Genomic DNA, 22,252 nt, shown 5'->3' on the forward strand with positions numbered 1-22,252 from the left:
CATATTATCAAAAGATAGCATATGCAAATGCTCCCCCATAATCTTAGTCGGTCTGAAAACATGGATAACAAAGAATTGCAACAAGTGGTGCAATTGAAACAACATAGACATAAAAACAAAGCAAACAGAACACAGCTCCCCCCCACAATCTTGGTCTTCTTCATCTCAGTCTTCTTCTTCTCCCCCTGCTTGTGAGCACACGGATTAAAAACACCAAGTAAAATACAGCAAATATTCATAAGGAGAGAGATACTAACCTGCTACAGCACTCTGAAGATCATGAACTATCTCAGCTAGCGCTTGAAGAGCTCGAGTCGTGTCCTGTAGTGCCACTTGCAGATCAACCCGGTTGAGTGGTCCCTGAGGGATGGCAACTGATCCAAGATCATAAACAGATATACGACGTGGTCCAGTTCTGGAGCTTGGTGTAGCAGTCCGTGGAGCAGGAATCAGAGCAGGAGATGACTGACGTGTTGTCCTAGCAGAGCTTCTCTTTGGTTCAGCTTTAGATGGTGCCTTTCCTTTAGCTAGTCTCTGCTCATAGATCTCCCCCACTCGTTTATCCTTCTTGTATGGAACAGGACGTTGAAGCTTGTCACCGGGGTAAGATGGAACCATATGCTGCCCTTGAAGAAGTCCCATAATCAAGCGAGGGAAGATCAACCAACGTGCATCACTGACCTGAGTCACTCCAAGATGAAGAATCTGTCTGAACATCATCTTGCCCAAATCAACACGGACTCCATGAGCCATTTTGTAGATCAGCCTTGCCCTCTCAAGTGAGACATAAGTCTTGTGAGTAGAGGGGATCCAGTTGTATGCAGCTATGGTCATCAAGGCTCCATAGCACGGAGTAAGATCTTCTGTAGTAAGACCTTCCCATTCTGTCCTCGTATCTCCGGTGATGAACGATGCCAATTCAGTCACTGAGACGTCATCGATAGCTGCCTCTTCCTCCTCTTCCTCCTCAGTGAGTGGTTCCCAGTCTAAGGCACTGTTGATGAGGGCAGGTGAGAACTTGTACGCTTGTCCTCTCACTGAGACAACCACCTCTTCAACATCTGCTTCGGCCTTAGTACTAGGCAAACCCGCATAGAACTCAGCTACGACTTGCTCAACATAAACACCAAGACCAGAGACAGTTGATTCCATTGTACCCTTCTTAATAACGGCTAAGTATCCCCACTGATCAGCTTCCTTCATATCTACTGTACGCTCAGCAAGTACCTTACGCTTTAAGAACTGATCATACCTTTTCCTGAGAGAACTAGGCATTGCTTCAGCGCTCTTGTCACCGGCCTTCTTTGATCTCAACTGAGGTGAGGCTCCCGCTTCCTTAGCCAAATATGGAGAATTGGCCGCATCTTCTGGGGTAAGGAATTGAGCTTGGGTTGGTGTACTAGATTCCCCTGTTTTTCTCTGTTTCGAGGAACACAACTCTAGCCGCTTCAACACCCGTTTCTTCCTTCCTTCCTTCTTTGAAGCTTCCTCTGAATCAGATCCCAATGTCACAACATCATCTTTGGGTTCCTCATCCATCTTCTTGGCCGATTCAGACTCGACTTCACTCAGATCTTTCTCAACGTCATCAACTACGAGAGGTGGAGCAGACTCATCCTTCTCTTACGGCGATTTATCAGTGACTGGAGCAGCTGGAACGACAGCACTGGAGGGTTCTTTCTGCGGTTGCGGATCTGCTTCAGGAACTTTAGCAGATGGATCTTCTCCAAGACCCGGAGTTCTTTCATCACTCTCCTCTGAGGGAGCTTTCTCATTCGCAGTGTTGAAGGAGTCAAGTTCCTCGGTGACCTCAGGAATAGCATCGGACGCCGACGGATCGTTTCTCGGCGGAAGCGATTCAGGTTCGCCATCTGAGAGTGACCTTCGACTTCCTTCAGGCTCTGCATGCTTCTCTATCTTGGATGAATCGGCTTGTTGAGCTGAGTTCTTCACTTTTCCCATGGTAGAGATCGGTTTCTTTGTGTGAATCGTGTGAGAGATGGAGAGAGGCTGCGAGATTGAGCTTCTTAAGCACGACGGAGAATTTCTAGGGCTTGTTCCCCACTACTTCCCTTAACTGAATAAAACTGAATCAACTTTTCTGATATTGCACATCTGGTCCCTGACTTTTTATCCTCTCCTTTGAATAATTCAACATTTAATTTCTCTCATCCAAACACATAGGCATTAGGCACATTCGTGAATTAATGTTGTATCATCAGACTTTCACAATAGCAATAAAACACGAGTCACAACTCACAATTGGCTGAATCAAGATTAATATTAAGAATTAGATCAGTTCATTTACCATTCATGTGAAGTGCTTCACGAGTTGACTCAGTGCTTGATTCCAGCTGCACATATAACTCTTTCTAGGTCTTATACTCTGGTGCAACCGATTGTCTTTTTATGGCTAGCTTTCACATTGATATGCCTTCATCAATACTGCCGGTTTTCATTCTTTATTCTCGCGCTGTGAAACCCTTGTTGTTTCCCATCATGAATCTATCAACTTTTTCTTTCTTTTGATTTACTGAGCATCTTTCTGTAACATTGCTGGCTCTTTTTATTGAGAGGGGGGGGGGCACAGATTGACGTGAAACCTGTACCATTACAGCATTGACGGCATATCAAGCAGCTCTTTTCCACAGCGTTCTCGGGTTCCAAAACCAATCTGAATCATATGTACATCCCGAATCAGCACCTGCACTACTCTCTGCACAGATTGACTCAACAATCAAGGTTACACACACCAATTGCATTTCTTAGTGTGATAAAGCGATTAAATTCAAGAGATTTAGTGAATATATCAGCCAACTGCAAATCAGTAACTACGGCCCTGTTCGTTTGTACATCTGAAAGATGCATCCAAATGATCCATCTGGATGCTTTATCCAGATGCTCCATCTGGATGTTGTTCGTCTCTGCATTTCGTTTATCTATCTAGATGAATCATCTCAATGCAACTATGTTTGTTTGCTTTTATCAACTTGCATCTACATCGAGATGAACTTGTTACTACAATAATTAAAATAGACTTGTTTTAAAAAAATTGGCAGGAAATTACATTTTCTAAGTTTTGGCGAAAATGTGCTTTTTCGTTATGACGGAAAATTATGTTTTCCCGGTTTTTGGCGGAAAATTGCATTTTTCGGTTTTGACGAAAAATTGTGTTTTCCAGTTTTGACGGGAAATAGCGGTTTTCGATTTTTACGGGAAATTGCGTTTTCTCGGTTTTAGCGGGAAATTACGTTATCTCGGTTTTGACGTAAATTGCATTTTTCCGGTTTTGACGAGAAATTGTGTTTTCCGGTTTTGACGGGAAATAGTGGTTTTCGGTTTTGGCGGGAAATTGCGTTTTCTCGGTTTTGGCGAGAAATTACGTTTTCCCGGTTTTGGCGGGAAATTACGTTTTTACAGTTTTGACGAGAAATTGTGTTTTCTGGTTTTGACGGGAAATGGCGGTTTTCTGTTTTGACGGAAAATTGTGGTTTTCGGTTTTGGCGGGAAATTGCGGTTTTCTGTTTTGGCGGGAAATTGCGTTTTTTGATTTTGGCGGGAAATTGCATTTTCCGGTTTTGACGAGAAATTGTGTTTTTCGGTTTTGGCGGGAAATTGCGGTTTCTCGGTTTTGGGGGGAAATTACATTTTTCTGGTTTTAGCGGGAAAATACATTTTTCGGGTTTTGGTGGAAAATTACGTTTTTCGATTTTGGCCAGAAATTGTGTTTTCTTGTTTTGACGGGATATTTCGATTTCCCGGTTTTGGCGGAAAATTGTCTTTTTCCGATTTCGACGATCAATTTTGCTGGGATATTGTGTTTTTCCAATTTTGACGAGAAATTACATTTTTTGGTTTTGGCGAAATTACGTTTTCCCGGTTTTGACGAGAAATTGTGTTTTCCGATTTTGACGGAAAATTGTATTTTTCTGTTTTGACGGAATTTTTTTTTGTTTTGACAAAATTTATCAAATTTTTGATGAAGACTCACCTTCACCCAGATGCTCCGACTCACCCTCATTTGGATGAGAATTTGAGGTGAGTTTTCATAAATGCAGTTGGGTGATTCATTTGGATGTAGCATTTTAATGTACAAAACGAACATCAATTTGCATATTCACCCAGATGGATCACCCAGATGAGCAAACGAACAACACCTATATGTTCGATTACTACCTGATTGTCTTCAACTAATTCTCTGATGAAGTGGTGCCTTATGTCAATGTGCTTCGTCCTTGAATGCTGGACCGGATTCCTCGATATATCAATTGCTCTTTTGTTGTCACAATACACAAGAAAGGGACCCGATTGCATTCCATAATCAGCTGACATCTGCTTCATCCAGATAAGTTGTGAGCAACAGCTACCCATGGCAATGTATTCTGCTTCTGCCGTAGAAAGTGATACAAAATTCTGCTTCTTGCTCAGCCATGAGATAAGATTGTTTCCAAGAAAGAAACATCCTCCACTTGTACTTTTTCTATCATCAACACATCCTGCCCAATCAGCATCGCAATATCCCACAAAGTTCTTGTTGGAATTCTTCGAGTAATACACCCCCAAGCTCTCTGTTCCTTTGACGTACTTCATGATTCTCTTTACTGCATTCAGATGTGATACCTTAGGCTTGGCTTGATATCTTGCACACACACCAGCACTGAATGACAGATCTGGTCGACTCGCAGTCAAGTATAACAGACTACCAATCATCCCTCGATAGAGCTTGACATCCACATCTTCTCCTGCTTCATCTCGTGCAAGCTTCAATGATGTACTCATAGGTGTCTTTGAAACCTTGGAGTTCTCCATACCAAATCGTTTTACCAAACTTTTAGCGTATGCACTCTGAGAGATGAACACACCTTTCTCTGACTGAGACACTTGAAGTCCAAGAAAGTACTTCAGTTCACCACACATGCTCATCTCAAACTCTTGAGTCATATTCTGAACGAACTAGTCAACCAGCTTCTGTGACGTGCCTCCAAAGATAATATCATCCACATAGATTTGGACAATGATTATATCTTTCTCCACCTCCTTGAAGAATAGCGTCTTGTCTATACTCCCTCTGATGTACTCTGCTTCTAATAGAAACCTTTTGAGTCTTTCATACCATGCACAAGGTGCTTGCTTCAACCCATACAGTGCTTTCTTCAGTCGGTACACATAGTCATGATGTACTGGATCCTCAAATCCCTTTGGCTGCTCAACATACACTTCCTCCTGAAGTACTCCATTGAGAAAAGCACTTTTCACATCCATTTGATACACTTTGAAGTTCAGAATGCACGCCATTCCCAGAAACAAACGAATGGATTCCAATCTTGCAACCGGAGCAAAGGTCTCTTCAAAGTCTACTCCTTCAATCTGTGAGTATCCTTGAGCCACAAGCCTTGCCTTGTTACGAACCACTTCTCCATGCTCATCAGTCTTGTTCTTGAATATCCATTTTGTACCAACCACGTTTACTCCTTTAGGTCTAGCAACAATTTCCCATACATCGTTCCTAGTGAACTGCTCAAGTTCTTCCTCCATTGAGACAATCCAATATTCATCACGCAGTGCTTCAGTGTGTGTCTTTGGTTCCATGGATGAGACGAAGCATGCGAATTGCACCATTTCTTTGAAGTGGATCACCTTCCCACGAGTTTTCCGTCCTTCTTCAATATCTCCAATCACATCTGACCCCGAATGGTTACGATGAACTTGCTGAATCTCCGGTTGAGGTACTGTGTCTGCCATTGGACCTTCTTCAATGGTGTCTTTAGCAGCTACGGTTGAGTCATCTTCTTCCTCATCATACGATGCTACATGACTTCCTGAAACCACAGACAAATAATCAAACACAACATTTACGGATTCCATAATCATTTCAGACCGCTTGTTGTAGACTAGGTATGCTGAACTAGACTGTGCATAACCCAGGAAGAATCCCTCATCACTCCTTGAATCAAATTTCCCGAGGTAATCCTTATCATTCAGTATGTAGCACCTGCATCCAAAAACATGAAAATACCCAAGGTTAGGTGTTTTGCCTGTCCACATTTCATAAGGAGTCTTGGTTGTCCGTTTTCTGACATACACACGGTTGATTGTGTAACAAGCCGTGTTGAGTGCCTCAGCCCATAACCTCTTTGATATCTTGTTACCATGAAGCATTGCTCTTCCCATCTCCTGTAGTGTCCTATTCTTTCTCTCAACCACTCCCTTCTGTTGAGGTGTTCTAGGTGCTGCAAACTGGTGAGCTATTCCTCTTGACTCAGGAAAGGTAGTCATGGCTTCATTCTCAAACTCGCCACCATGATCACTGCGTATCTTCCTGATTCCTCCTTCCTCATTTATGAGTTGAAGAGCCCAGATCTTGAAGATTTCAGGTGCTTCTGAATTTTCTCTGAGGAACCTTACCCAAGTGAATCTGGTGTAGTCATCTACAAGCACAAACACATATCTCTTTCCTCCGATACTCTCAGTTTGCATAGGACCCATGAGATCCATATGGACCAGATCCAATGGTGCCTTAGCTTGGACATCCGGTACCTTCTTATGCTGTATTTTGACTTGCTTTCCCTCATTGCAAGCGCCACACACTATCTTTTCCTCAATCTTGAGTTTGGGTACTCCTCGAACCAAATCATTGCAGACTAGATTCTTCATGTTCCTGAAATTCATATGCCCCAATCTTCGATGCCATAGGTCAACATGCCCTTGAGCTGATAAGCACTTAACTTTCTTTTCCCACAATATAGCAGTTGTTGCCGGATCTAACACCTTGTAGTACTGTAACACCATAGTGATTTATTGCACGACAATCAATTGCTGAGAAACATACTATAAGCCCATCATCACACAACTGATTAACACTTATCAAGTGGGCTTTCAGTCCTTTGACAAAGTACACGTTGACCAGTCTAGGTACATCTGAGTTACATGTTGTGCCTTTGCCTTGAATAACTCCACATCCTCTATCTCCAAAGGTTACATTTCCTCCTTTGACTTTAGACACTTTGTCTAGATACTCGATGTTTCCTGTCATGTGTCTTGAGCAACCACTATCGAAGTACCATGGTTCATCTGATTCTGAATCACTTGACACTCTTGCCATGTTACATCGAAAGGTACTTCTTGGTTCGGTCACTGTCTTAGGATACAAGTCAGTCTTCTTCATCCAGCCTCTAGATGTCTTGCCAATTCTCCAAAACTTGTGTTGTCTCCATACTTGCTTGACCCGTTCCAGAAACTTGTAGCAATACCTCTTGTGTGACCAAACTTCCCACAGAAGAAACAGCCGCTCATCTGAGCTGGAGTACTTTATGTCTTAACTTCTTCAGCATGTGCAAATCCTCCAGACACAAAGCGTGTTGTACCCATTGAGCTACTCTGTCTTCCATTGTAACCAAGTCCCATCAAGGAGTTTTCAGTTCTTCCACTGCTCAGAATCTTGTCAAGTTGCTTGGTTCCTGTGAGCATCTTAATCTTCCGATATTGCTGATCCAATTCAGCTTGAAGATCAGCCGCTTTCTTCCTTTCAGCCAGTACTTCTTCTCTGAGTTCGTCCGCTTGCTTAGCCAGAACCAATTTTTCCTTGATCAGATTCACACTTTCCTTGGCCAACTCTGCTTCCCTGTTGAGGTCATCCTTCAACACTTGTACTTCAGCTTCCAGTCTTGCCTTCTCTTTGGCCAACATCAGATTCTCTATGCCCAATTTCACTAGAGTCTCTCGAACTTCCTTGTAGCTTTCATCTAGGTCATTCTCTTGTTCAGCCTCACTCTCAGATCCTGACTCACATTCCACTATTCCTAGAAACGCCACAAAGTTGTTCACTTCTTCTTCACTTTCGCTGTCGGACTCACTGTCATTGATTCTTATCATTGACTTTTCCGGCTTTCTCCTCCCATCCGACTCACACTCAGCTTTGAGTGTGTCCATATCCCTTGCAGTTATGACACTAGAGCTCTCTTCTCTTCACTGTGGGTATCTCAGTTCGAAAGTGACCATACCCCTTGCATTCGTAGCACTTAGCATCATTCTTCCTGTAGTTCTTATCTGGCTCAGATGTCTTCCTACCTTAGCCAAACTTCTTCTGTCCATTCTCCACTTTTCGTAGAGCTCTATCAAACCTTCTGACCAGAAGACTCACAGGATCGTTGTCATCCATATGCTCCTTTTCAATTGATGCAAGCGCAATTCCTTTCTCCTTCGTTCAACCAGACATACCAGACACTTCCATCTCATGGGCTTGTAGAATTCCAACCACTTCATCAAATGTCATCTCGTCGGTGTTACAGGAGACGCTCATAGCTGCTTTGTATGCCATGAACTTAGACGGCAAGCACCTCAGGAACTTCTTCACAAGTTTCTTCTCTTTGTATTTCTTCCCAAGTGTGAGTGCTTCTTGTGCCAGTGAGCTAATATTTGAGCTGAAATCTCCAACAGATTCGTTCTCCTCCATCTTTAGCCCTTCAAATCTTGTTGCAAGCATATCCTTCCTAGAACTCTGGACCTTCGAGGTACCTTCAAAGTGCCTTTGCAGAATATCCCATGCATCCTTTGCTGCCTCGCACCCTTGAATTAGTTCAAACTGCTTTCTTGCTACACTGCAATGTATGACAGTTAGTGCACGAGCATTGAACTTAGCCATCTTGTTCTCATCATCAGTCCAGAGCTCCTCCAGTTTTGGAACATCTGTCCCATCCTCGCCTCTTGCAACAGGTGACTTCCAACCAGATTCAACAGCCTTCCACGCCAATGGGTCAATACCCTTGATTGTAGCCTTTATGCGCGCCTTCCAAAATCCATAGTTTCCTACTTCAAGGATCACCTTGGAACTTGTCACCAACTCGCGATGGCTATCCATCTTACTCCGCAGGATCTACCTGTTTAAATAAACAAAGCACATATACCTGCTTTGATACCAATTGTTAATGTAAGATAAGCGAGCTATGCGATGTAGAACACACAGTAGTACAGGGTTATTCAAATCCAAGAAATACGACTATATTTATTCTTTCAAAAGCTCAAACACGTTCTTCTTAAAAGCAATAAATCAAACAAGCTCAAGACAAACCTCGACTTGTTTGCTAGTCTCACTCGTTCAGAGATCTAAGACAGACTCTGAACCACCTAAGCCCTTAACCCCTAGATGCTTTGCTTCACCTTCTTCGGACATACAAAACTCTCTATTGCTAAAAGCTCTCTCTGTGTGTTAACCGGCAACACAGTGCCACGGCTCCCTTTTATATATCTTTGAGGAAGCCCTAGATCTAATCTATCTACCCAATGGAAACTTTCCATTTCTTCTACTTCAGCGAATAAGCCAATCTTCCTTTTCTCTTTAGATCGATTGCTTCTTCTTCAAGTCTTCCTTTAATATCCCTCTTCATTAAATATTCTTTTAATGCATCGGTCTTGATACGTGCTTCTCACGAACCGCCTCTCTGATGTAGTAGTTCATGTCACACTTCATGAACTACTTTAGCTCTGCTACATCATCGTCTTCACATACACCTTCAGTCACCAGTAGTGTGAAGTACCATCAACTCCAGAAGAGAAGAAATGACACTATCCAGGCCAGAGGCGTGATTATTTCCCATATTTTTAAAGAAGAGCCACCAGATGCACAACCCATTACCAAACCAAAATTGTATCAAGGTAAGGTTCTAAACTCCCAAAAGAGAATGAAACCTGACTTGCTCTATTGTGGTGTATCAGGTTATCCAGTTTTGAGGTCAAAACCTTCACAAGGGGGGGGAATGATGCGGCCATCAAACCAATGGTTGAACCAGAGGTCAACCAAGGAGTCCAAACCGGCCACTTTGGAGGTACCAGCGACAGAGGTCCAGTCCCAGGCAAATATCTCAACAACCAGAAGTTATTTTGTCATGAATCCAATTTTCCTAGAAGGCCAACTCGTAAAGGATTCACTGAGGCTTGTAATTAAAAGAAAATCTTCACGGAGGAAGAAGTTATGAATTTTACAAACTGGAGGTTCCCCAGCCCATCCATCTGCGAGTACCCGACTTTTGAAGGAGATTCAAGCCCAAAGAAAAAGCAGCCCAAACCAAAGCCGATCATAGGATTCAAGAGGGATCTCTCAGCTTTCCAGAAAGCCCAATATCAGGATAAATGGTGATACAGCCTGGGAACCGAAATTCGCACTGTCGATTTTAGTTAAATAAATGATCTTGTATCTGGATGTTTTCTTGAACCTGGATGGTTTAAGGGGATAAGTGAGCTTCCTGGGAATATTATTTACTGCCTGGAATGAGCAGATGTCGTGCCTGATCTGAGGAGAAAAGAGCTGTTGGAGCTATATTGCAAGATTCTCCAAATAAGGCAGTTTGGTGTAAGTGTGGATCCTCCTGATCCAATGGGGGCTGGTACATAGTAGGAACTTGTAGAACTCTTCTTGGACTCTTATAATGTCTCCTGGAAGTCCTGTTTTAGTCCTGATGTCTTCTGGTCGGATTGGAATAGCTTGGAAATGATCAAACCGAAAGATTGTCCAATCTTTCCATAAATAGCTCCGGTTTGATTTAAGTGAGTCTTCATTGAACCAACTGATCTCCTGGGCTCTGGTGTAGCTAAGGACTCCTGGAATACCTCCTGATTGGTTGAAATTATCTCCTGGACGCCAATGTCTGGTTTGAAGCTGATTGAACCGGTTAGCTTCCAATTGAGGCAAGTGTAGAACTGGTTTGACCGGTTCTGGCAAATTGGGAATAACTCCTGATTTCCGTGGCCATTTCTCCTGATATTGGGCTTTCTGGAAAGCTGAGAGACTCCTCTTGAATCCTATGATCGGCTTTGGTTAAGGTCGCCTCTTCATTGGGCTTGAATCTCCTTCAAAAGTGGGGTACTCGCAGATGGACTGGCTGGAGAACCTCCGGTTTGTAAAATTCATAACTTCTTCTTCCGTGAAGGTTTGCTTGTAATTCCGAGCCTCAGTGAATCCTTGATGAGTTGGCCTGCTAGGAAAATTGGATTCATGACAAAAGATTGTGGGAACCAAAATTCGCACGGTCGATTTTAGTTAAATAAATCAAAGGAAAACTAAGTAAACCTAGTTTTCCCTGAAGGCTCGGATTCTCTGCGACAACCAAACGAAATTGATAGAATAAAGCAACGTAGCGGAAAAATTGCACTAAGGCGTTTTATTAAATAGATGATACAATATTCTTCCGAAAAAGGGAAGTAGAGAAACGCTGAAGCGGAAAACGACGGAAATAAAGGAGACAAAACGTTCTAAGTCTTGCTCCGCTAGTCTAAACTCTTAAGTCCTAAGCTAGCAGGAATTCTCTAAGTCCCTAAGTTTCGGATTTGCTCTCTCTCTTAATGATTTTTTGCTCTGCCCTTCTTCCTCTCCCAAAGCTCCTTTATATACTCCTTCTTATGACGGTCTATTCTCCTTCTGGGCCGCAAGGCGGGCTTCTTTCCATTTTCGTCGGCCTCCACGTTTATCGGGAAACTTGACATTTATCTTCGGGAAACTTGACATTTATCCTTCCGTCGATTTAGCATTCATCTTGTTACGTAAAGATAAACGTAAATCGTCGTATCTATCTCAGATAATCGTAGACAGACTGTCCGATCGCGTTTGGTCCCTTTCGGGCCGTCTCCAGGACTTCCGTTGTTTTCTACGATTTCTTTGGAAGTTCTTCGTTCGTTCGTAGAGTTGAGACGAGTGGTGTCTTAAGATGACCATCGCTGTTTCGTACGAAGAATCTAAGATCTTCCTTCCCGTCGATATCTTACGAGTTTCCGAAATGTTTCCGACGGTCTTAGATTGGAGTAAAAACCGGAGTTTCGTACGCGGAATCTCGATGATTCGCCCTGCGAGGACTTGGGAAAGACTCGAAGTACAGACTTCTGATTGCCGGGGACTGGGATTCGTGTACCGAAGATTGTTGTCCGAAGACCCGAGCCAGCACGGGGCTAGCCGCCCGGCGACCACGGCCAGCACGGGCGCTAGCCGCCGGCGGCCACGGCCAGCACGGGGCTAGCCGCCCGGCGGCCACGGCCAGCACGGGCGCTAGCCACGGCGGCCACGGCCAGCACGGGGCTAGCCGCCCGGCGGCCACGGCCAGCACGGGCGCTAGCCGCCGCCGGCCACGGCCAGCACGGGGCTAGCCGCCCGGCGGCCACGGCCAGCACGGGCGCTAGCCGCCGGCGGCCACGGCCAGCACGGGGCTAGCCGCCCGGCGGCCACTGCCAAGGCCGGGGTCGGCTACTCGATTCCTTCGGTTTACGGGTGTTCGTGTTCGTTTTTCGGAGGGTTTTTCATATGACAAATAGACTTAGCCGTTGATTTCGAGATAACCGTTTTTGACCCCAACAAAGATCTTCTGGTTGTTGAGATATTCGCCTGGGACTGGACCTCTATCGCTGGTACCTCCAAAGTGGCTGGTTTGGACAGGTTGGTTGACCTCTGGTTCAACCACTGGTTTGATGGCCGCATCATTCCCTCCCCCTTGTGAAGGTTTTGACCTCAAAACTGGATAACCTGATACACCACAATAGAGCAAGTCAGGTTTCATTCTCTTTTGGGAGTTTAGAACCTTACCTTGATACAATTTTGGTCTGGTAATGGTTTGTGCATCTGGTGGCTCTTCTTTAAAAAGATGGGAAATGATCACGCCTCTGGCCTGGATAGTGTCATTTCTTCTCTTCTGGTTTTGATGGTTCTTCACACTACTGGTAACCTCATTGTTGATCATCTTTGGGACTGATTCTCCAAGCAATAAAAGAGTATCCGGTGGGATATCTTTTAAGCTTTCTTCTTTGCAACCTGAAAAATTCTCAACATTCTGGGCAAAGACCAAATGAATTATATCTGATATATGAGTTTTATAAACAGAATGAGTTGTGGTCAAATTTACCATAGGTGCATCAGCATGATGAAGAATTAAATTCTTCTTTGGACAGCTTTGGATTGATGGCTGCCTTTCTTTCACCTTTTTACCTAGGCTGGTATGACCATCTTCTTGTCTTATTCCTGGATCAAAACTCTCTGGCAAAGACAAGTGAGTCATATCTGAATAATCAAATGTCATAGATGTTTTAAGATCAGAGAAACTTCCCTTGCTGAACTTGAATGGTACTAGTTCAGCATCACTTTTATGGACAGCATCTATTGACAACATGGTTAAGACTTCTTCTTGTAAGATTTTATCACGAATTGAAGTGACTTTTTCTTTGCTTATACCTGGGTCAAAACATCTTGGCAAAGACAAGTGTATTATACCAAAGTAAAGGAATTTATAAACTGAAGAAAACAAAGAACAAAGAACCTTACTTTCAGCTGTGGCAGCAAGAAATTTTATTTCTTTGTTTGGCTTGCTCTCACCTTGGTCTCCTGTACCTATTTCACTTTCCCTTGGACAAGACAAGTGCATTAATCTTATCATGGAAATAATAATAGCATTCTGATCTATAGTGAAATTTACCTCAGGTTTTGGCACTTGAACAATTCTTTGTTCAGATTTTGGTTTCCACTTGTGGTGTGGATTTTGATTGAGCTCATGATCTAGCTCGGCCCTTGGCACTTCAGTAAGCATAGAGCTCTCATCTGGTATCCCTGTACCAAGAATATAAAAATTTAAACCAGTATCTAAAGGTGATGTTAAACACTTACCTTGGTTTGATACTTTGATTACTGGTTTTGCTTCTTTAAGCAACAAATCATTTCTTCCAGCCTCACTTATGGCTTCCTCCTCTTTAGCCAAGCCATGCTGGTAGACTAGGTCTTCTCCTTTGAACTCATGCTCCTTATTTCCTGATACAATACCCTTTGACAAAGACAAGTGCATTATACAAGACTTTGGAGCCAATAAATCAGATTGATTAAAACTATCACTTTTCATAGAAAAATCTCTTTTCTTTTCTAGTGATGTTTCTATCGATGCTTGCTTAGTGGGGCAAGTCACAGCAAAGTGTCCTCTTTTATGACATCTATAACATGTCTGATCTTTAAAATTTTAAAAGTTAGAAGAATTACCTTGGGTTGATGCCTCTTCTTTCTTTTGGTTTGGAATCTCCATTTTTCTTGGAAATAAATCATGGACAACTCTTGATGCCAACAAGGGTGTGGGGGTCATTTCTTTCTGGACCTCAAGACCTGTCTTAATATCCTTGGACAAAGACAAGTGACTCATACCAGTGGGAGATGATATATAAACCAATTTATCAAGTATAGGACTTACCATAGCCTTTGCTTGAAGTACTGGTTTGTTTAGCTCTTCTTTGGGTCTGCTCAAGGTGTCTTAGCTGACGTTTTTACTCACCTCCATGACCTTTAGGATGTCACTTTTCTGGCCTAAGAAATGGACAATGACGTGCCCCTGGTTTGGCTGAAAGTTGGTTTGTTGAGGCAAGCTTCTTTGACCCTCTTTGTGGACAGCGTCTCTTGCTTCTTCGGAACCATGAGTTGGATACCTCCTTGGGTACTGCTCCTTGATCTGAGATCTTGTATAACCTGGTGCAAACTCATACCTCATGGCTTTCTTAAGTGCTCCCCACGTTTTGATAGTTGGCTCCTTGTAAAACCATCTATCATCTACTTCTTGAACCCACCATTTAAAGTCATCTCCTTTTAGATGATCAATGGCATAAGCTAGCCTTTCTTCCTTCAAGATGTTGTTGTAGTGAAACCATTCATCAAGGTTCCTCTCCCATCTAAGATAACCTCTTTTTCCTGAAAATTTAAAGAGTTCAACTTTATTAGCAAAAGAGTTATAATCAAAATGAGAATTAACAACATTAAGTTTGGGGGTTTTAGAATTTGGATTTTTATTGATCCTTGAAGCCTTGTGCCTTTCTTCTTTTCCTCAACTGAGCAATCTGTTCAACCTCTTGCAAAGCTGTCAAATGTTGGTTCTGTTTGGCCATCTGATATTGGTTGTGTGCTTCTCCTACCATGGCTTCCTGAAACCACTTTCAAAGATCAATTGAAGAATAGAGAAATATGATTGAACCAAAATAAACCCAATGCAATAATGAAACTTAAACTAAACCGAGAAAATTTGCCAATATGAACCAAAATGAAATAAACTATGCAAAAATTATTTTTTCTTTTGGTTTTCTGGATGCAAACTCAAAATGAAACAATAATGAATGACAATTAACACAAATGAAAAGAAAATATGGAAAACAAACTAATGCTGATTTTTTTTTTTTGAATTTTCAGATTTGATATGGAAACAACTTAAAATGCAGATTTTTTTGACTTTTTCAAATGGAAACAAATAAATGCAAACACCTTTTTTTTTAAATGCAAATATCAAAATGATGAAACAAATATGATATGCACGAAATTAAAATGATACTAGGTGACCGGCCCGCACCCTGTGCGGGCAATGTACAATTTCAAAATATGGTCAAAATACTGGTCGGGTTTGGAAGTAACGGATTTTATATCATAAGAACACCTATTTTGGAATAAAGCATCAGGCTAAGTGCATATGATGGTAGTCAATATTTTAAAAGGAGGAGATGGAACAAAGTAACTTCGGTATCAAGAGGTTGTTATTGTGTATATGTATAATTGCAATGTTCGGAAAAAATATTTTTTTTAGGCATCAATTTTTTATTTCGAAATCGATAATTAATAGTATATATTTAGAGATGACTACATATTTTACATTATCAGTAATTAAAATTGGATGGTATATATGGTGTGATGAGTTTTTTAGGTGAAAATTATTGTATGCATGAATTTGAGGCGTAAAATGTATATAGACACATTAAAATAAAAGATAATAAAATTGAAAATATTATCCATAAATTGTATAAAGTATGAAGTACAATTCTCGATAAAGAAAACAACTTCAATGAGAGACCTGAAAAAAAATCATTTTGTAAGAAACTGGACGGGTATTTTTGTATAATTTGAAAGATTTACAAATTTGTAAATTTTATCTTCTATGGAAACAATATTAAATTAACATACCATGATCAAAATAGTGAGAACACTTTTTCCGAGAATGAAATAGTATCGATCTTCATAGTCATCACCACCCATCTGCCAATACAAAAAATAAACAATTGTAACAATTTATATATTTTAAAAAATATATTGGAAAAAAATAAATAACAATCACGTACCCTCCCTACAGAATATTTTGAAAAACTTGTTTGTAGACAACATTCAATGTTTTTGTCTCCGCCTTCCTTTCTTTACCTGTTATTAGGATTTTTAATCCAGATCTCGACTTAACTCTTGAAAGTGCAACGTAGAGCTGACCATGAGAGAACACTGGCCTAGGCAAAAACAAACCGACACTTTCTAGTGTTTGACCTTGACTTTTGTTGATGGTCATCGCGAAAGCCAGTGTAACGGGAAACTGTCTTCGACGCATTCTGAAGGGAAACTTTGTGTCAGGTGGACTGACATACATTCTAGGAATCAAGACTTCGTCTCCAGCAGTACTGTTTCCAGTTATAATTCTACCTTCTATGACATGGGGGAGCAACTGAGTAACAATTAGCCTAGTACCATTGCATAAGCCATCTACCAAATCCAAGTTACGGAGACACATAATAGGAGCACCAACCTTCAGCTTCAAATTATGTCTAGGCATTCCTGCCACTCTAACACTGTTCAAAAACTCTGTTGGATAGGTAACATTTTCTTCTACATCAACATCGGATGGGATTATATTGTCAGAGCTAAGGTAAACCTTGTATTCACCTGAAAGCACGTGTAAATCCTTTACTCTAGAATAATGTAAAAAGTTAGTCGAACATAAGAGTAAACAGAATCAAATGTTACCTGGCAACTGCGAAAGCATGTAATCATTTATTTTATCAACTTCATCATTTGTGGGTGTGAGAATGGCTCGATGTCTATACAAATCCTTATCTTCTGAGGTTTGAAAAGCTTGTCCATAAACCTCCTTTGCAATAGTCTGAATAGGATCTTCTCCAATATTTTTGATCAACAGATCAGAAGGGATGTCAATGTCAACTTGACCGTCGTTTGGCAAATTTATGTTTCCATCTCCAACATCCAAAATCCATTTTGAGAAGGATTGAAGGTCTTTTGCTGCATCATCAGTAAGACCAGCGAGCAATCTCATGTTTTTTGTTAGCTTCAAAACTTTGCAGTGCTCCCAAAGATATGACGAATTCAGAGCTTGCAAAACAGTCTCTGCTCTACCACCTCCAGGTATAACCGGTAAAATCTGTCTGAAATCTCCACCGAAAACAACTACTTTACCTCCAAAAGGTTTGTCTTCAGAAGATCTTATAATATCACGCATAGAACGATCCAAAGTCTCGAAACAGTGTCTGCTCATCATAGGCGCCTCATCCCATACAATGAGCTTTGCTGCTTTAACTAATTCTGCACGATCTGATCCTGGCTCCAGTTTCTTGCAAGTAGTAAACTCGTCGGCATCTATCGGAATACCAAACCTGGAATGTGCGGTTCTACCTCCTTCCAACAATAATGCAGCAATTCCACTGGATGCGGTATTTAGAACAATCATACGTCTAGATCGGATTGCTGATGAGAGTGCTCTATATACGAAGGTTTTACATGTGCCTCCATAACCATAAAGAAAGAACACTCCACCGCTATCATTTAAAACTGCATCCAAAATCTCGTTGTAAACCCCTCTTTGCTCATCTGTTATCATCGCCATAAGTCTTTCATTTTCCTTTAGCTGATCTTCCACAACATACTTAAGCTCATCATCTATAAGGCGATTGCCGTTGTAACAACCAAAATCATCTGGCTTTGGCATTAGGGGCCATTTCTGGAGGCTACGACCATTGCTAAGCAAATGATTTTGGATCTCGGTTAGAGCAATGTTTTTGATCTGATCTATGGTCAAGTTCAACTCTGCAAATTTGAAAAATTAACTAAATAAGAGAGACCTGATTTAAAACATATTTCGTTTAATAAGAAAAAAGCTCACCGGGATTTCCAGTTTGTCGTCGTTTCTTGTAGAGAATATCGTCGGTTAGATACTCCCAAGTAGCTTCCCACACAACATGAGGCTGAGATAATGTTTTGGATACCAACATTCTCGAAAAAAGCTTCCTCGCATACGTGCCAGAACTATTATCACTACAATCTTTGATAGCTTCTATGTATTCCTTGTCATCATCCATCAAACCCAAAGCATAGCAAGCATCTTCGTATGTAGAATATACAACACCATCAACTGTTCTTATATCCTCGTACGATTTCGGCCCTCTTACCCAATTTAGCATTACTCTTACGAAATATAGCTCATCTTGTGCTGGATTAATATGTGCAATCCTCCCTATCGCAAAGCCTCGTTTACGTGGTACCCATTCTCTCATACTTGCTTTCCAAACAAATTTTGTTGGAAATTCGGCATATGTCAAATCTCTTGCCTCTGGATATTTTTGATTTGCTATGAACCTTGCCAGAAACATGGATTGGTTGACAGATTTTTTCTTCAGGATATTCTCAATAGGTTCATCTTCATCAAAAAACACCAGCTCCTTATCCGGGAGATGAAATCCAAGTTTCTCTACAGAAGTAGTACGAAAATGTGTAGGAAAAGCAAGAACCCGCCACGACGACTCGCATGCAGTTATATATCTAATATAGAAATACGATAAACATAAATTAGAAACAACAATCGTAGACTTTAAAATGTAAAAGAAAGTAGTATTAAAATTTTAATAATGTAATTATTTAATTGTAAAACAAAGTTTTTTTAATTTATAGTATATATATTTGTCTAAGCGTATACTTTAATAATGTAGACTAATATTAATAGATTATGCATGTATTTTCGGTTCATTCACACATAGATACTAAGTAATAATAATAAATATAATAATACCTGCAGTCGTAATATGTTTTGATTTCGTCGATGACGCCATCTTCATCTTCTTTATCCATTGCAGCTGAAGCATAATCAGGTCCCTTATGGATATATTTGAAAAGATACTTAACAGCACGCGTTTGGATGCACCACTCGACATTCATATGCGCGTGATATCGAAGCATGAGGTTTCTATTGTAAGGTACAACATATCCATTGTCTAATCAATACGACGCATGTAAGCTGGAAATCCATTTGCGTCAATCGATGTCCTGATGTTCAGTCGTTTCGGAAACATCTTAGAACATTTACCGTTAACCATACATACATTATCCTTCTTTGCTGGACCGCAAGGACCATGCATCATACAATCCCCAACGATTGCATACAGGTCAGGATCTACCGTCTTGTCAGGTATCTCAGCCGATATAATAGTGTCTATATGATCAGCTGTTGGAAATTTGGCTCCATTTTGCATGAAGACGAGAATATGAGCGTGTGGCATTCCTCTTTTCTGAAACTCAATCGTGTACATTACTGACAAAACAGAAAAGAAAACATTTTAAACATTTTAACTGATGAAAATACTATCTAAAGTAGTTCCTTGAAAAACAAAACAAAAAACACCGGCATCACTGGAGAAAATTTGTTAGGAGATTTACCTGCAGAAACTGGGCCAAATAAGGAGCCGTCCTTTTTTGTCAAAAACTCAATAAGATTATCGAGTTTCATCTTGAAAACTCTACACAATATTTCAGGTCTGTCTTCGGTGGTAAGGTTATATTTTTTCAGATACCTTGTAACTTCAGGCCATTTTGGATTGCACGTAAAAGTGATGAAAAGATCTGGAAATCCACACAGAGCCATGGCATCATAGTAATGCTGCTTCATATAACGTTTTCCTCCGGTGAAAGTTGCTGGGATGAAAATTCGGCTCCCTTGCTCAGCCATCTTAGCTCCGCCTTTTGCAGCTGCTTTCTGGATTGCATCATAACTAACTGACCGGAGTTTTTTCTGATTCAGCCATAAGTAACGCAGTCTACTCGATTCTATCATTGTGTAGGCGTCCACAAGGAACTGAGGAAACAATCTTCCTGATCTCGTAATCGTGGGTGCTTCCCCCTTCCTCTCTAAAATGTGAAATGCAAAGTATTCACGCATAGTTACATTTTTGCGTTTTCTCCCAGCCGTGTCTTCAAAACCAATTGGAATATTTAATCGAAAACCATCCTCTCCATATGGAAACAATAGTGGATACTGCAGAGGCAAATACGCCGGATGTAATTCACTTATCCTTTGCAACTTTCCACTTGTACTCTCTAGAACAATATCTCGGGGCTCCATATTTAAAACAAAATCTACAGGTATCAAAGCAGCAACTTCATTTGCAGTGGGCAGATTATGGGTCCGTCCATCAGATTGCCGACTTCCAATCAACCTCATCCTATAACCTGTTGATCATTCCACGTCGAACCTATCTCTTGCAGACCTAAAAGCCTTAACATGAGGATTATACTGATCTAACATATTCTGCAGAAGAAGAACAAGTGGTTCTCTTAGTTTCTTAGCGCTAGCTCCGTCAGACCTGGACAGTATATTAAGAATCAAAAATAAGTTAAAAAATTGTAGACAAACATGCAAAATCCTAAAATATAGTCATAATAAGTTCAAAAAGTCTACAAAATTACCCGGCATAAGCGTCAAGTCTATTTTTTTATCTCATTTAAAGTATCAATGATATACACCTGGGAGAATTTTGGAGCTTGTCCAAGCTCGGGAACTATATCACCAATACGATGATAGTTCTCACCGGACATTCGGAAAACAAATGGTCCACGACCATTGTTAATAGAATGATCTATCTTCCCCCCCCCCCAAGTGATGTGAAAGAGAACATCATATTGTAAGCTCGTATAAACTCTCGATAATGTTTACTTAATTCGTCTCCTTTGCATAACAAATACATTAACTCCATTGGAGGATTCGCGAGCCGAGGAAGCACAACTTTTCCATGTTTACATAACATTGAGAAGACAGGTTTCTTGCTACAACGGCGTTTTGCAATTCTTTCACCATACCACATGTATGCTTGACAAAACCTACAATTCCAAACTGGATCCCCTTCGTCGTAATAACCTGTATAAAAAATGACTTCATTAGGATAAAAAATAACTAATAAATTGTTATTTATTATCAAGAGATTGTACAATTTTGAAGTCATCACCGTTTTTTTGTAACCCGATAGTAATAGATGAAGTAACGGTATGATTTTCTTGTTGTGGGATATGTTGTGGTGATGGGTTTATCAAAGACTCTCCACCAGGATAGCCACTGTAAGTCCGATTGTCGTCATATTCATCTTCATTTTCAGACTCACTCTCCATTTCATATCGATTATTATAAGCTGCGTGAAAAAGTAAATCACAACATATAAAATCGAATATCATCAATGAATATAAATAAATGTCTAAGTATATAGATGGAAAAGACTTTATACCTTCAGGATGGTCCTGTACGATGAACCTTGGTGGAGGAATGAATTCATTTGTTTTGTTTTGGTTTGGACACTAAGTAGCTGGAAAAGATTGATTTAAACATATAAACGAATGTAAGTATGTTAGAATTTCCTGAAATTGGTAAACATCTACAACATTTAAATTGCTGGCGGGTCATCATATTATTAGGATTAAAACAGGGTCAGTAATACCTTCAGGATTTGAATCTGTTTCAAACAATGGTGGAAGACCAGAACTCGATGGTCCTGTAATGTTCGAACCTGGCCTTGCTGTTTTTGGAAATGTTTAAGTTTAGTCGCACTTTAGATATAGTACAATACAATATATATGCCTTCATTATTATTTAAAACTCGTTGTTACCTTTCTTTTGTTTAGTCTTTGAATTCACCGATGGAGGTGATCCAATTATCTTACGTTTCCTGAAGGAAATGTTGGTACTCCCGATAATAGATTCTTGATTACCAATTGAAGCTAAAAGATAACATTGTTTTATTATAAGAAACTTTTTTATCAATCAGAGTCCATTATTACTATTGTCTTTACTATTTCTTTAAAATAATACTACTTCAAAAATAACTTATGTTATCGGCCGTGATTAGTTACCGGTTTCTATACTCGATGGGTCCATGTTGGTTACAGAGCCACTGCCATTTGAAAGATTTAGTGAAGTTTGGGTTGAAGTACAGGAACCTGCAGACGTAAGTACAATAACCTTTGGAAATAAGAAATGTAATATCGAGAATTTTTTGCATAATTGTTCTATAGAAAAATCGTAAGTAGCACTGGAAAAGAAAATATTACCGATATTTGGTACAACTGATAGCTTTGTTGGCTTGAAAATCCTTGTCACTGTTTAATTTAACGTAGATCATGGTCAGAAATGTTTTGTTCTTTGGCAGATTAACAAAAATCAACGTCGGGAAAATCAAACCG

General features: G+C 40.6%; 3 protein-coding genes across 3 annotated transcripts; all 3 read right to left on the reverse strand.

Annotated features, from left to right (window-relative positions):
• Nucleotides 1-1,623: 1,623 nt before the first annotated feature.
• LOC108836344 (major latex allergen Hev b 5-like) lies at nt 1,624-1,962 on the reverse strand. The gene has a single exon (XM_018609509.1). It carries the CDS (start codon nt 1,960-1,962, stop codon nt 1,624-1,626), a length of 339 nt encoding a protein of 112 aa, XP_018465011.1.
• A 668-nt stretch (nt 1,963-2,630) lies between these two features.
• On the reverse strand, nt 2,631-4,941 carry LOC108831133 (uncharacterized mitochondrial protein AtMg00810-like). Its single transcript, XM_056995823.1, has 2 exons — nt 4,476-4,941; nt 2,631-2,716 (listed from the first exon to the last, which is right to left on the reverse strand). The coding sequence occupies exons 1-2, from the start codon at nt 4,939-4,941 to the stop codon at nt 2,631-2,633; spliced, it is 552 nt and encodes a 183-aa protein (XP_056851803.1).
• Nucleotides 4,942-15,824: 10,883 nt separating this feature from the next.
• Nucleotides 15,825-18,967, reverse strand: LOC130500903 (uncharacterized). Its single transcript, XM_056995824.1, has 8 exons — nt 18,822-18,967; nt 17,919-18,574; nt 16,890-17,842; nt 16,769-16,775; nt 16,178-16,687; nt 16,102-16,106; nt 15,947-16,018; nt 15,825-15,836 (listed from the first exon to the last, which is right to left on the reverse strand). Exons 1-8 carry the CDS (start codon nt 18,965-18,967, stop codon nt 15,825-15,827), a joined length of 2,361 nt encoding a protein of 786 aa, XP_056851804.1.
• Between the last annotated feature and the right edge of the window lie 3,285 nt (nt 18,968-22,252).

This window comes from Raphanus sativus, unplaced genomic scaffold, assembly GCF_000801105.2.
Source record: "Raphanus sativus cultivar WK10039 unplaced genomic scaffold, ASM80110v3 Scaffold0056, whole genome shotgun sequence".
Classification (NCBI taxonomy): Eukaryota; Viridiplantae; Streptophyta; class Magnoliopsida; order Brassicales; family Brassicaceae; genus Raphanus; species Raphanus sativus.

Bases quoted from the DNA above. Each gene is read 5' to 3' on its own strand.
- LOC108836344 (XM_018609509.1), bottom strand. From the start codon at position 1,962: ATGGGAAAAGTGAAGAACTCAGCTCAACAAGCCGATTCATCCAAGATA.
- LOC108831133 (XM_056995823.1), bottom strand. From the start codon at position 4,941: ATGACTCAAGAGTTTGAGATGAGCATGTGTGGTGAACTGAAGTACTTT. The intron at 2,717-4,475 runs GTACAAGTGGAG...CAATCTGTGCAG, and splicing joins ATGTGTTGATGATAGAAAAA to AGAGTAGTGCAGGTGCTGAT.
- LOC130500903 (XM_056995824.1), bottom strand. From the start codon at position 18,967: ATGAATGTCGAGTGGTGCATCCAAACGCGTGCTGTTAAGTATCTTTTC. The intron at 18,575-18,821 runs GTATTATTATAT...TTTCTATATTAG, and splicing joins AAAACATATTACGACTGCAG to ATATATAACTGCATGCGAGT. The intron at 17,843-17,918 runs GTGAGCTTTTTT...TCAAATTTGCAG, and splicing joins ACGACAAACTGGAAATCCCG to AGTTGAACTTGACCATAGAT.